The 15,388-nt window shown below is 39.4% G+C and overlaps 1 protein-coding gene across 3 annotated transcripts in view; it reads right to left on the bottom strand.

Moving 5' to 3' along the window:
• LOC128652381 (death-associated protein kinase 2) overlaps positions 1 to 15,388 on the bottom strand; it is a 310,674-nt gene that overhangs the window by 70,731 nt on the left and 224,555 nt on the right. For all 3 annotated transcript variants that reach the window (XM_053705320.1, XM_053705323.1, XM_053705326.1), the window contains one exon: positions 2,891 to 3,029. In XM_053705320.1, the coding sequence (XP_053561295.1) occupies positions 2,891 to 3,029 (139 nt within the window). The remainder of the gene's footprint in view (positions 1 to 2,890; positions 3,030 to 15,388) is intronic.

Raw genomic sequence — 15,388 nt, 5'->3', positions numbered from 1 at the left:
AATCTAAGATTGGCCTGAAAGTTCCCTCTTTTTTGGGAACCACAAACAGGTTTGAGTAGAACCCTTGTCCTTGTTCCGACCGCGGAACCGGATGGATCACTCCCATTATTAACAGATCTTGTACGCAGCGTAGAAACGCTTCTTTCTTTATCTGGTTTGTTGACAACCTTGACAGATGAAATCTCCCTCTTGGGGGAGATAATTTGAAGTCTAGAAGGTATCCCTGAGATATGATCTCTAGTGCCCAGGGATCCTGAACATCTCTTGCCCAGGCCTGGGCGAAGAGAGAGAGTCTGCCCCCCACTAGATCCGGTCCCGGATCGGGGGCTCTCGGTTCATGCTGTCTTTGGGGCAGCAGCAGGTTTCCTGGCCTGCTTGCTCTTGTTCCAGGACTGGTTAGGCTTCCAGCCTTGCCTGTAACGAGCAACAGCTCCTTCCTGTTTTGGTGCAGTGGAGGTTGATGCTGCTCCTGTTTTGAAGTTCCGAAAGGGACGAAAATTAGACTGTCTAGCCTTAGCTTTGGCTTTGTCTTGAGGTAGGGCGTGGCCCTTACCTCCTGTAATGTCAGCGATAATCTCTTTCAAACCGGGCCCAAATAAAGACTGCCCCTTGAAAGGTATATTAAGTAATTTGGACTTAGAAGTAACATCAGCTGACCAGGATTTTAGCCACAGCGCCCTACGTGCCTGTATGGCGAATCCTGAGTTCTTAGCCGTAAGTTTGGTTAAATGTACTACGGCCTCCGAAATGAAGGAATTAGCTAGTTTAAGGACTCTAAGCCTGTCCGTAATGTCGTCTAGCGTAGATGAACTAAGGTTCTCTTCAAGCGACTCAATCCAAAATGCTGACGCAGCCGTAATCGGCGCGATACATGCAAGGGGTTGTAAAATAAAACCTTGTTGAACAAACATTTTCTTAAGGTAACCCTCTAATTTTTTATCCATTGGATCTGAGAAAGCACAGCTATCCTCCACCGGGATAGTGGTACGCTTAGCTAAAGTAGAAACTGCTCCCTCCACCTTGGGGACCGTTTGCCATAAGTCCCGAGTGGTGGCGTCTATTGGAAACATCTTTCTAAATATTGGAGGGGGTGAGAACGGCACACCGGGTCTATCCCACTCCTTAGTAACAATTTCAGTTAGTCTCTTAGGTATAGGAAAAACGTCAGTACTCGCCGGTACCGCAAAGTATTTATCCAACCTACACAGTTTCTCTGGTATTGCAACGGTGTTACAATCGTTGAGAGCTGCTAAGACCTCCCCTAGTAATACACGGAGGTTCTCTCCCTCTCCCACACAGCAGTGAAGAGAAACGAAACTGTCACAATTAAAGCAAAAAAACTGCCAAGTGGAAAATAATGCCCAAATATTTATTCACACAGTACCTCAGCAATGTAAACGATTCTACATTCCAGCAAAAACGTTTAACATGATAAATAGTTATTAAAAAGGATTAGTGACCTTTAACAGAGTAGTTCCGGTGAAATACCATCCCCAGAATACTGAAGTGTATACATACATGTCATTTTAACGGTATGGCAGGATTTTCTCATCAATTCCATTCAGAAAATAAAAACTGCTACATACCTCAATGCAGATTCATCTGCCCGCTGTCCCCTGATCTGAAGCCTTTACCTCCCTCAGATGGCCGAGAACAGCAATATGATCTTAACTACTCCGGTTAAAATCATAGTAAAAAAACTCTGACAGATTCTTCCTCAAACTCTGCCAGAGAAGTAATAACACGCTCCGGTGCTATTTTAAAATAACAAACTTTTGATTGAAGTCATAAAAACTAAGTATAATCACCATAGTCCTCTCACACATCCTATCTAGTCGTTGGGTGCAAGAGAATGACTGGGACTGACGTAGAGGGGAGGAGCTATATGCAGCTCTGCTGGGTGAATCCTCTTGCATTTCCTGTTGGGGAGGAGTTATATCCCAGAAGTAATGATGACCCGTGGACTGATCACACATAACAGAAGAAAGTAGGGCTTTTTATATCCCTTTAAGCATTTGTGGGTGTAGAGTTTATCCAGAGCTGCAGCATTTTGCGGCACTTTACTAATAAAAGATAATAATGATTTAATAATAAGTTGTTGTTGGTTATCTGAAGAAGGAGATATGTTTCATGCTTGTAAGCAAAATGTCTGAAATACTTTATCAGAAATCAAACTGTATAAAGAGAACCACATTTATAGTAATTAAAGGGACAGTCTACACCAGAATTTTTATTGTTTTAAAAGATAGATAATCCCTTTATTACCCATTTCCCAGTTTTGCATAACCAACACAGTTATAATAATATACTTTTAACCTCTGTGATTATCTTGTATCTAAGCCTCTGCAAACTGCCCCCTTTTTCAGTTCTTTTGACAGACTTGCAGTCTAGCCAATCAGTGCCTGCTCCCAGATAACTTCTCGTGCACGAGCACAGTGTTATCTATATGAAATACGTGAACTAACACCCTCTAGTGGTGAAAAACTGTTAAAATGCAATCTGAAAGAGGTGGGCTTCAAGGTCTAAGAAATTAGCAGATGAACCTCCTAGGTTAAGCTTTCTACTAAGAATACCAAGAGTACAAAGCAAAATTGGTGATAAAATTAAATTGGAAAATTGTTTAAAATTACATGCTCTATCTGAATCATGAAAGTTTATTTTGGCCTAGACTGTCCCTTTAAAGGTAAAGTATTCCTTAGTTCTAGAAATAAACATGTAGGCCTAGGTAACGGTCTAACTAATCAACTCTACTTCTTTTTCCTCTTTGGATAAAATTCTGAAGTTAGTCCTTGTCTACCCTATAATATAAAAGGAAATTTGTTTCTATTCTGAACTTCTTTGACCTTTATTATAGCTGCCACGTTGAGGTGATAGCTCCAGGAAATTTTACCTTAAGGTCAAAGTGCGCTATATGCCTGGCATGCATGTATGCTACTCCCTTCAGTATCTGCTCCATAAATTCAATGGCATGGTCTTCTGAAAGGGCGTCTTTCTCTGCTATGAAGTCAAACAGCTCTCCACCTCTGATCCTACAAAATAAAGAGGAGAACATTAGATGCTTAGCCATGGGAATCCATGCACTACACAGAGGACAAGGTGTGAATAGTGGTGCAAAATTTAGTCATCAAAGTCATCTCAAAATACTTCATTTTCATGGGGGGGGGGGGGGTTCTAGTCAATTTAATATTTCAGGCCTGCTAAAGAATCTGGAAAAAGACCGCTCTCTGTGAGGACTAAGCAAGCTATAATTCCCATTACAGTGAATAAACACAGAATCCTGAGTCGCACCCAATCAGAAAGACCAACTGAGCATGTGCAGTTTGTACAAGATAGCACGAAGCCTATGTAAATCTCATGATTGACGGTTTACACTGGAGATCTGCTGAGTATTTAGACAAACTGTACATGCGCTGTATACCAGATGCTTGGTGTGCACTGTTATAGAGTGGGTGATAAATCACTGCACGAAACAAAGGATGGAAGAAGTAATGCCGGTATGAAATATTCATTAAAGGGACATCAAATCTAAAAAAATTATTTCATGATTCAGACAGAGCAAAAAATGTAAACAACTTTCCGATTTACTTTTATTACAACATTGTCTTTGTTTTATTGTTATCCTTTGTTGAAAAAGCAGGAATGTAAGCTCAGGCACGTGCATGTGCCTGCAGCACCATATCGTAGCAGTTATGCAACAATGTTATACATTAGCAAAAGCACTAGATAGCAGCAATTTCTCCTGTCATGTAGTTCTACAGACACCTATCTAGCTAGCTATCTATAGTAGATATCGATTCAACAAAGAATAACAACAGAACAAAGCAAATTTGATAATATAAGTAAAGTGAAAACTTTTTAAAAATAATATTCTCTATCTGAATCATGAAAGAAAAATTAAATTTTTTTTTTTTTTTTGATGGACAGACAGATATAGACTCTAAACGAATCATTGTTAAATGTAAGTCTTTATCATCACTTTAAATAAACAAACGTATGAGCAAATACAAAAACATTCTCATTTGGTTTCCTGTCTCTTAAATAGAGAAACTAAATTAATGAATGAACAATATTTGTCATTTGTTCCTTAGTTTGTTTAGCTAATGGATGCTGTAAACGGACCATACAACATTCTACGCAGTGATTGCTTGATTAGCGCACAAGCTCATTTATATCTGCCCCTTACAGGCCACAGCAAAGGAGATAAGATCATAATACTCAAGACTTTTCAAAGGGAATTTCCCTGAAATGCAAAACAATGATGTTTTAAAAACATTTGTATCCACGTCTGCAATTAACGGCTGATAATTACTACATACATTTTTGTGACAGGATACCTTGCCCAATAGCTCTACACCCTAAATAAAATGCTGAAAGCTACGGAGCATATTACACCTTTCACTTTGTAGTCACAGTGTTTTGACTACACAAACAGTGATACATTACATTTAATATTTACATCTGTTCATCTTCATAAGCATTGTCTTTATAGCTGATCAGATTATGAGCATTACAAATTGTTATTCAATACCATATGAAATATAAACAAAGTATTACATTTGCCAGTAATGAGATTTGCACTCGGGATGAGCATTCAGCAGTTTGTTAGCTGCCAAATGCGGTCGCTCGTGGTATTTTTCTCTTTTCTAAGCCAGATTTATTCTTGTGAAAGTGCAACACAATAAGTTTTGTGCAAATCCAGATTTGAGTATGTTGCACTTTCACAGTAAGAAATTTGCCCCCGAAAAAAGCTGAAGGTGACCGGACCGTCGCTAACGAAACTGCCGAATGTAAATCCTTAATTTGTACTATAATCAAAGATTTAAATAAAAAAAAAGAAGAAAAGAATATTATTGTTTTAGGCTTTATAATCCACCCTGTAAAGTTACCAAATCTGCAAAAAGCAACAACTATTTATTTTCCTGAAATAAAAACTTTTAATTGTGTTCTAGCTATTAGGACCACACAAATATTCTCCAGCTGTGTAAACACACGCCCATTCCAGTCTATATATTTACTGCATGGTGGGCCAAGGATTTTAATAAACAGATTTGGACCCATCTATACTCGCCCCTCATTTGGAGATCGTCTCCTCTGTGGAACGCTCACAGCTGGGATCTAATATTGTTACCGACTTGTTAACAACTAGTGTTTATCATTAGACGCAGTAAAACAAAAGGCAGGGGAGATTTTTAACACAATGATCATATTATAATATCAGTGTAAAAAGTATTTTACGGCAGCTCTGGGAACCTATTAGTTTTGTTTTGTTTGTTATTCCAGTTAATAAAAAGAGCTGATCTTTATTTTAAGTAAAGTAAACAATTATCTTTCATGATTCAGATAGATCATGCAGTTTTAAGCAACTTTCCAATTTATTTTTAATAAGTTTGCTTTGTTCTTTTGAAATCCTTTGTTGAAGAGTAAATCTACATAGTCTCATACTATCTTAGGAGCATGCATGTCTTTATTACTCTATGGCAGTAGTGTTTGCAACAATGTATAACACTGCTACAAATAATGGGCCCGATCACATATGTGGCGTCGGCTATATTTAGATGGATGTAGCGATTACAAATGAAGCAAGTATATTTTACCTATCGGCCGCTGTTTTTACTCCCATAAACTAACATAGAATCGGCGTGGCAAGTTGGTATCACATATTCAGAGCAAGGACTTACGCAGCGAAAAAGTAGAAATTTTACTCCATTTTCACCTCACCACACATAGGCAGGCGCAGCAAACCTTGCGCTGAGTATATGAGCACTGTAATTCCCTGGAAGTCTTAACAAACACCTAATGCATGCAACAATATCTACCTGTCAACCGCCAACCCCCCACCGCAATAACTAAAAAACAGAATTTATGCTTACCTGATAAATTACTTTCTCCTGTGGTGTATCCAGTCCACGGATTCATCCTTTACTTGTGGGATATTCTCCTTCCTAACAGGAAGTGGCAAAGAGAGCACACAGCAGAGCTGTCCATATAGCTCCCCCTCTAGCTCCACCCCCCAGTCATTCGACCGGAGGTTAGGAAGAAAAAGGAGAAACCATAGGGTGCAGTGGTGACTGTAGTTTAAACAAAAAATCTACCTGACTTAATAGCCAGGGCGGGCCGTGGACTGGATACACCACAAGAGAAAGTAATTTATCAGGTAAGCATAAATTCTGTTTTCTCTTGTAAGGTGTATCCAGTCCACGGATTCATCCTTTACTTGTGGGATACCGATACCAAAGCTTTAGGACACGGATAAAGGGAGGGAACAAGACAGGTACCTTAAACGGAAGGCACCACTGCTTGTAAAACCTTTCTCCCAAAAATAGCCTCCGAAGAAGCAAAAGTATTGAATTTGTAAAATTTGGAAAAGGTATGCAGCGAAGACCAAGTCGCTGCCTTACAAATCTGTTCAACAGAAGCCTCATTTTTAAAAGCCCATGTGGAAGCCACTGCTCTGGTAGAATGAGCAGTAATTGTTTCAGGAGGTTGCTGGCCAGCAATCTCATAGGCCAGACGGATGATGCTTTTCAGCCAAAAGGAAAGAGAAGTAGCAGTCGCCTTCTGACCTCTCCTTTTACCAGAATAGATGACAAACAATCAAGTTGTTTGTCTGAAATCCTTAGTTGCTTGTAAATAGAACTTTAAAGCACGAACCACATCAAGATTGTGTAACAGACGTTCCTTCTTCGAAGAAGGATTAGGACACAGGGAAGGAACAACAATTTCCTGATTAATATTCTTATTAGACACAACCTTAGGAAGAAAACTGGGTTTGGCACGCAAAACTACCTTATCTGCGTGGAACACCAAGTAAGGTGAGTCACACTGCAAAGCAGATAACTCTGAAACTCTTCGAGCAGAAGAGATAGCTACCAAAAACAAAACTTTCCAAGATAAAAGTTCAATATCTATGGAATGTAAAGGTTCAAACGGCAAGAGTGATCCTCCACCCACCTGATTATTTTGGTTACTTCCATCATTGCTAGGGGACTCATTGTTCCCCCTTGATGGTTGATGTAAGCTACAGTCGTGATGTTGTCCGACTGAAATCTGATGAATTTGGCCGCAGCTAGCTGAGGCCATGCCTGAAGAGCGTTGAATATCGCCCTCAGTTCCAGAATGTTTATCGGGAGAAGAGCTTCTTCCCGAGACCATAAGCCCTGAGCTTTAAGGGAGTCCCAGACAGCACCCCAGCTCAACAGACTGGCATCGGTCGTTACCATGATCCACTCTGTGGAAACACATTCCCTGAGCCAGGTGATCCTGAGACAACCACCAGAGAAGAGAATCTCTGGTCCCCTGGTCCAACTGTATTTGAGGAGACAAATCTGCATAATCCCGATTCCACTGTTTGAGCATGCATAGTTGCAGTGGTCTGAGGTGTATCCGTGCAAAAGGGACTATGTCCATTGCCGCTACCATTCATCCGACTGTCTCCATGCACTGAGCTACAGAAGGCCGAGGAATGGAATGAAGAGCTCAGCAAGTGGTTAAGAGTTTTAACTTTCTGACCTCCGTCAGAAATATTTTCATTTCTACCGAGTCTATTAGTGTTCCTAGGAAGGGAACTCTTGTGAGGGGGGAGAGAAAACTCTTTTTGATGTTCACCTTCCACCCGTGAGACCTCAGAAAGGCCACTACAATTTCCGTGTGAGACTTGGCTCTTTGGAAAGTTGACGCCTGAATTAAGATGTCATCTAGATAAGGTGCCACTGCTATGCCCCACGGCCTTAGCACCGCCAGGAGGGACCCTAGCACCTTTGTGAAAATTCTGGGAGCAGTGGCCAACCCGAAAGGGAGAGCCACAAACTGATAATGCTTGTCCAGAAAAGCGAACCTGAGAAACTGGTGATGATCTTTGTGGATAGGAATGTGTAAATACACATCCTTTAGATCCACGGTAGTCATATATTGACCCTCCTGGATCATTGGTAAGATTGTCCGAATGGTCTCCATCTTGAATGATGGGACTCTGAGGAATTTGTTTAGAATTTTGAGATCCAGGATTGGTCTGAAAGTTCCTTCTTTTTTGGGAACCACAAACAGGTTTGAGTAAAACCCCAGCCCTTGTTCCGCAATTGGAACTGGGTGGATCACTCCCATTGTCTTCTACACAGCGTAAGAACGCCTCTTTCTTTGTCGTGTCTGTAGACAGACGAGAAATATGGAACCTTCCCCTTGGAGGGGAGTCCTTGAATTCTAGAAGATATCCCTGGGATACAATCTGTAAGGCCCATGGATCGTGTACGTCTCTTGCCAAGGCCTGAGCGAAGAGAGAGTCTGCCCCCTACTAGATCCGGTCCCGGATCGGGGGCTACCCCTTCATGCTGTCTTGGGGCAGCTGCAGGCTTCTTGGCCTGTTTACCCTTGTTCCAGCCCTGGTAAGGTTTCCAGGCTGCCCTGGGTTGTGAAGTGTTACCCTCTTGCTTCGCAGCAGGGGAGGATGAAGCGAGACCGCTCCTGAAATTTCGAAAGGAACGAAAATTATTTTGTTTTTTCCTTGTCTTAAAGGATTTGTCCTGAGGGAGAGCATGGCCTTTTCCCCCAGTGATTTCTGAGATAATCTCTTTCAATTCAGGCCCGAAAAGGGTCTTTCCTTTGAAAGGGATGTTCAGCAGTTTGGATTTTGATGACACATCGGCCGACCAAGACTTAAGCCATAGCGCCCTGCGCGCCAGAATGGCAAAACCTTAATTCTTTGCCGCTAACTTAGCTAGTTGGAAAGCGGCATCTGTGATAAAAGAATTAGCCAGCTTAAGAGCCTTAATTCTGTCCATAATATCCTCATATGAGGTCTCCGTCTGGAGCGCATCTTCCAGCACCTCGAACCAGAAAGCAGCTGCAGTAGTTACAGGAACAATGCACGCTATAGGTTGGAGAAGAAAACCTTGATGAACAAAAATTTTCTTAAGTAGACCCTCTAATTTTTTATCCATAGGGTCTTTAAAAGCACAACTCAATTGGTATGGTTGTGCGTTTAGCAAGTGAAGAAACAGCCCCCTCCACCTTAGGGACCGTCTGCCACGAGTCCCGCGTGGTGTCAGATATGGGGAACATTTTCTTAAAAACAGGATGGGGAACAAACGGAATACCTGGTTTATCCCACTCCCTAGTTACTATATCCGCAATCCTCTTAGGGACCGGGAACACATCAGTGTAAACAGGAACTTCTAGGTACTTGTCCATTTTACACAATTTCTCTGGGACCACCAAAGGGTCACAGTCATCCAGAGTAACTAATACCTCCCTGAGTAATAAGCGGAGGTGGAGATGTTAAACTTTTTCCTTATATTAATAAGAATGTGATTATTGCAGGAGACTTTAACATGACACCAGTTCCTGTGATGGACAGAACAAGAGCTGGTAATCGACCTATAGGTAGAAAAGCGGAAGAAAGACTATTTAGAGCCTTTCGAAATAAATTAAATCTTCATGATATTTGGCGATCAAAGAACCCTGATATGAGATGTTTTTCCTGTGTATCTAAGACCCACAAAGTGATGTCCTGCATAGATCTTTTCTTAGTCAATGAGTCCATGTTATCTTTAGATCTAAACCCAATGATAGACGATATAGTTATATCGGACCACGCGATAATTAGTCTTGATATAGAAGGTATTAGATCTCGGAAGTCTGGGAATAATAATTTTTTTTTCCCAAAATACTTGGTACAGGATATTGATTTTAATAGATTTTTAGTACAAAAATGGAAACAATACAAAACAGAAAATATAAATTACTACCATAAAATAGAGGTCTTCTGGGAGGCTGCAAAAGCTGTCCTTCGAGGTGAAATAAAAGGTTATGTAATTAAACGGGAAAAGAAAATGAGAGCTCGGGATTTACAATTAGCAAACCAATTAAAAAATAACTATAAAACATATATTGATAATCCTAATGACGAAACTTGGGCTAAATATAGGAAAGCCAAATCAGAAAGAGAGGGGTTTTTAAAACTTACAATAGCAAAACAGGATAGGAAGGCGAATGCCTTTTTCTCTAGTTACCAGGGAAGGTCAGCTAAATTATTAGCAAAATTAAATAAGGGCGGAAATGATGGGAAGAGGAATATTAGCAGTATTAAAATGAGGGATCTTAGAATTACCTCACCAAAGGAGATAAATAAATTAATGTATGACTACTATCGTGAAATATACTCAGTAGGATTAGTTAATGAAACGACTAAAGACCAATTTTGGAAGGAAGTGCTTCTCCCCCAAATACCTTCAGAGGATCTTATAGAATTAAATAAACCTATATCAGAAGAGGAAATTTTAACAGCTATAGATAAGGCTAAATTAAATAAAGCTCCAGGCCCGGACCAAGTTCCTGTGGAATTCTACAGAATACTTAAAAGTGAAATTGGGGGTACATTGCAAGATCTATTTAATCAATATTTTATTAAACATGAAACAGAATCTAGTCTTTTTTGTGCTTCTACAGTCATCTTATTACACAAAAAAGATAAGGACCCGGAAAATCTTAATGCTTATAGACCGATATCATTATTAAATAATGACTATAAACTTATTACAGCAATTGTGGCAGATAGGCTGAAGAAGTACATAAATAAGTTGATCCATAGTGATCAAACGGGATTTATGCCAGGAAGAAGTATAACAAAAAATATACGAAAGGTTTTATTAGTTTTGAGCTACTATTGGAATAAAACTAAAATTAAACATAATGTAAGTGAAGTAGATTTGGCACTCTTAACACTGGACGCGGAAAAAGCTTTTGATGCGATTGTATGGGAACATCTATTTACTTCTTTATCTCGATTTGGTATTACAGGTAACTTTCTCAATTTTATTAAATTGATCTACAAGGCACCTTGTTCAACATTGTTTGTAAATGGATATTTTTCTCCAAAAATAACACTGATGAAAGGGACTAGACAAGGTTGTCCATTGTCACCCCTGCTTTTTAACCTTTCGATTGAACCCTTAGCGGTTAGACTTAGACAAGTACTAGAAGGAATTAAAATGGGGGATGGTAATGTTGTTTTATCTTTATATGCAGATGACTTAATACTCTTCTTATCAAGAACTGCACAAAGTATTCCTTTTCTGTTGGAAATAATTAATGAATTTGGCTCCTTTTCGGGGTATAAGGTAAACCAGCCAAAATCAGAATTATTGTTGATAAAGCGGCCTAAAAAATATATTTTCCAACACCCTTTTCGAGAGGTCAATCAAATTAAATACCTAGGGCTATATTTAAGCTCAAATCCAGAGTTGTGGTATTCATTAAATCACTCTAAATTTTTCCTTGAATGTTCTTCAGTGTTGGAGAAGTGGAGACCACTACCTATTTCGGTCTCCGCTAGAATTATGATGCTGAAAACATTTTTATTTCCACAACTGTTGTACATAATGCAGAATTTCCCTATTTTTATAAGGAACGAGGATATGAAGAAATATGATGGAGAATGTAAAGCTTTTATATGGGGTGCAAAGAGGGTGAGACTTGCTAAAAATACGTTGTACCTAGACAAAGATTTTGGAGGGTTTGGTCTCCCCAATATTAAAATATACAACCAGGTCGCAATGTTAAAAATAGCAATTGATTGGATTACGGAAAAAGACCATTGCTCTTTTAGAGATATGGAGGGTAGTATAATAAAACCATTTACTCTAAAAGCTATCTTACATACTCCTATATCTAAAATTCCAGCGATGATATTAAAGATCAAGATTGTTAGTAATATAGTTAAAGTATGGCAGAAATTCTGTGTAGATCTTAAAATAAACTTAAGTATCTTCCTATGGTTGGACACCCGGAATTTGGACCAGGATTAAGTTTTGGTATTTTTCATCTTTGGAAAAAAAAAGGATTAGAATTTCTACAACAACTATCTGATAAGGACACAGGGGTTATTAAATAATTTTCTCTGATACAAGCTGAATATGCTATCCCTAGGCAGCACTTCTTTGCTTTTCTACAGGTTAGACAATTTTATAATTACATAACACAAAACCCCCAAGGTGATGGGGGTCTAGGGGTAATAGAATCTGGGTTACAGATATACCGGGCAGGTTTCCACTCAATAGCATTTTGGTACAAGATGGTATTGAAAAAAAGGGGCGAGATGCACCTAGAAATCCTCACTAAAAAATGGGAAAATAATTTCCCTGACTTACTACCCCAAGATATTAAACGGAGTATAGGGACAGTGGGTTTTAGATACACAGCCTGGAAAGAATCTCATAGTTACCTGGAAAACCTTGCATATATTACGCCCATACGTTTAGCCAAATGGGATAAGAATTCTAAAAGGAATTGTTTTCACTGTTATGAGCCCCGGGCAGATATTGTTCATTGCTTATGGAGTTGCCCGAGGATATATCAGTTCTGGAAGAAAATAGAGTTTTGGCTGAATAGGTTTTTGAGTCAAAGGGTGGTTTTTACGCCTATAAGTATATATTTTTTTATTTTTGACAATAAATATGTAAAAGGAGAGTACGCCTTACTAATATCAGCAATACAAATTGCCAGGAACTTAATTTTCCAGCATTGGAAAGCTAAAAAGTATCCGAGTTTAGCGGATTTTGCCCAAAAAATGACTGTTCAATTAATTATAGAACAACTGAACTTAGAGCCAAACAAAGAAACCCAAGCTAGAGATTTTTACACAAAATGGGTAGATATCATCAAATTACAACCATCGGTGATACAAGTAGATATCTTGAAATCTTTGCATAAAGCAGGTTTTATACCCCCTTGAGAGACATAGTATTGGATATAATTACTTAGTCAGGCTAGATGTGATCGAACAAGGTTGACTGTGGTCTAGCTCTCTACCCCCAGTATGATATATAGTTGCAGCTTTCTGGGTCTTATATCAATATTTTTTTTTTGTTTTTTGTTTTTTTTGTTGGTGTTGTTTGTTATGGTTTATTATAAAACAGGTTCTGAAAATCCCCAATTCATGTATTATGAGTAATTGGTCATAGGTTGTATTGATAAGGCAAGACAATGTTATATATGGATCATGTTAAGCGTAGCATTGTAAGGATATTTATTACATGTATAATGTGATCCTGTTATAGTCTCCTATATCTATGCCTCTTTTTTCTTTTTTTGTGTTTCTTTCTTTTTTGATTGTATGATGTGTATCATGAATTGGTACTTAAATAAAGATGTAAAAAAAATAAAAAAAAAATAAGCGGAGGTGTTCTAGTTTAAATTTAAATGCCAACGTATCTGAGTCTGTCTGAGGAGCAACCTTTCCCGAATCGGAAACTTCTCCCTCAGACAGCACATCCCTCGCCCCCATTTCAGAGCGTTGTGAGTGTATATCGGATACGGATACTAAAGCGTCAGAATGCTCATAATCTGTTCTTAAAACAGAGCTATCACGCTTTGCAGGTAACATGGGCAGCTTAGATAAAAATACTGAAAGGGTATTATCCATAACTGCCGCCAAATCTTGTAAGGTAAAAGAGTTAGACGCGCTAGAGGTGCTAGGCGTCGCTTGAGCGGGCGTAACTGGTTGTGACACTTGGGGAGAGGTCAACGGGCTAACCTCATTACCTTCTGTCTGAGAATCATCCTCGGCCATATTTTTAAGTGCAATAATATGGTCTTTAAAATGTATAGACATATCAGTACACGTGGGACACATTTTGAGAGGGGGTTCCACCATGGCTCATAAACACATTGAACAAGGATTTTCCTTGGTGACAGACATGTTTAACAGACTAATAGTAAGACAAACAGGCTTAGAAATCACATTAATCAAGCAAAAACACACTTTGCAAAAAAAACGTTACTGTGCCTTTAAGAAATAAAAATTTTCCAAAACAGTGAAAAATGCACCAAACTTTCTGAAATTTTCACAGTATGTACCTAAAGCATTGGTAAGATTGCACAGCTAGCAAAAAAATCGATTAACCCCTTAATGCCCAAACCGGATCAATAGTAAGCTAACAGAGCGGTTAAAACAAATTTAGCAGCTTGCCACAGCTCTGCTGTGGCCCTACCTTCCCTTAGGAGTCAGATTTATGGGGAAAAAGCTTCTTATGGGTCCTGAAATTGTAGCAGGAGCCACCATGTGAACACAGCCTGAAGATCTAGTCCATCTAACTGCGCACCTGAGGCGCAAAATTAGGCCCCTCCCACCTTACTCAGTTGCTGTGAGGCCTAAAGAAACACTCCTAGGAGTTATAATACTAGCCATGTGGGTAACAACCCCTGAAAGAAACCCAAAAGAACCTTCTAAGTGTCTCAAAAACGATGTTTATAAGTTTGCCATAAAAAAGTGTCAACCCATAAAAAAGTGTCAACCAGCATAAATTAGCCCTGTAATGTAAGCTTGTAATTCCATACTTAGTCTCTGAATAAAGCTTACCCTTCCCTCATGGGGATCTTATCAGTCCTTTTCTAGCATTATCACAGTCTTGTCTAGAAATAAATGACTGAACATACCTTATTGCAGCTTAATCTGCAAACCGTTCCCCCCAACTGAAGTTTTCTTGTACTCCTCAGTCCTGTGTGGGAACAGTAGTGGATTTTAGTTACAACATGCTAAAATCATTTTCCTCTCTGCAGAAATCTTCATCCTTTTTCTGCTGGAGAGTAAATAGTACAAACCGGTACCATTTAAAAATAACAAACTTTTGCTTGAAGAACAAAAACTACAAATCTAACACCACATTCACTTTACCCTTCCGAGAGAGACCCTATTGCTTAGAGCCGGCAAAGAGAATGACTGGGGGGTGGAGCTAGAGGGGGAGCTATATGGACAGCTCTGCTGTGTGCTCTCTTTGCCACTTCCTGTTAGGAAGGAGAATATCCCACAGGTAAAGGATGAATCCGTGGACTGGATACACCTTACAAGAGAAATGTATTAACCCCAAAGTACCTAATAAAGTTATTAACCCCTAATCCACCACCCACTCCAAAGGCAAAGTATCTAATTATACTATTAACCCCTAATCCGCCAACCTCCCACAACACAATCTACCTAATTAACCTATTAACCCCTAAACCACCATCCCCCACAACGCAATCTACCTAATTAACCTATTAACACTAAACCGCCACCCCCCACAACACAATCTACCTAATTAATCTATTAACTCTTAAACCCCCATCCCCCCACAATGCAATGTATGAATCTAATCTAAGCCCCCTAACCTAACACCCCCTAAATTAACCCCAATTATATAAAATAAAAAAGGCTTAAAATATAAATAAAAAAAGCGCTCATCCTATTGGCTGATTTGAAAATTTCAGTCAATAGGAATGCAAGGTTCCCCAAAAAGGGGTACCTTGCATTCAATCTTCAGTGTGCGGCGGACGATCGCATGAAGAGGACCTCCACTTCGCTGATGACCAGATTTGCGCATAGGAAGACTGCTCCGCACCTCCGGCAAGAAATGGTCCT

The sequence above is a fragment of the Bombina bombina genome, chromosome 1, assembly GCF_027579735.1.
Source record: "Bombina bombina isolate aBomBom1 chromosome 1, aBomBom1.pri, whole genome shotgun sequence".
NCBI classification, from domain to species: domain Eukaryota; kingdom Metazoa; phylum Chordata; class Amphibia; order Anura; family Bombinatoridae; genus Bombina; species Bombina bombina.
The sequence above is the reverse complement of the archived record's forward strand: the minus strand, read 5'-3'. Positions and strand labels throughout refer to the sequence as shown.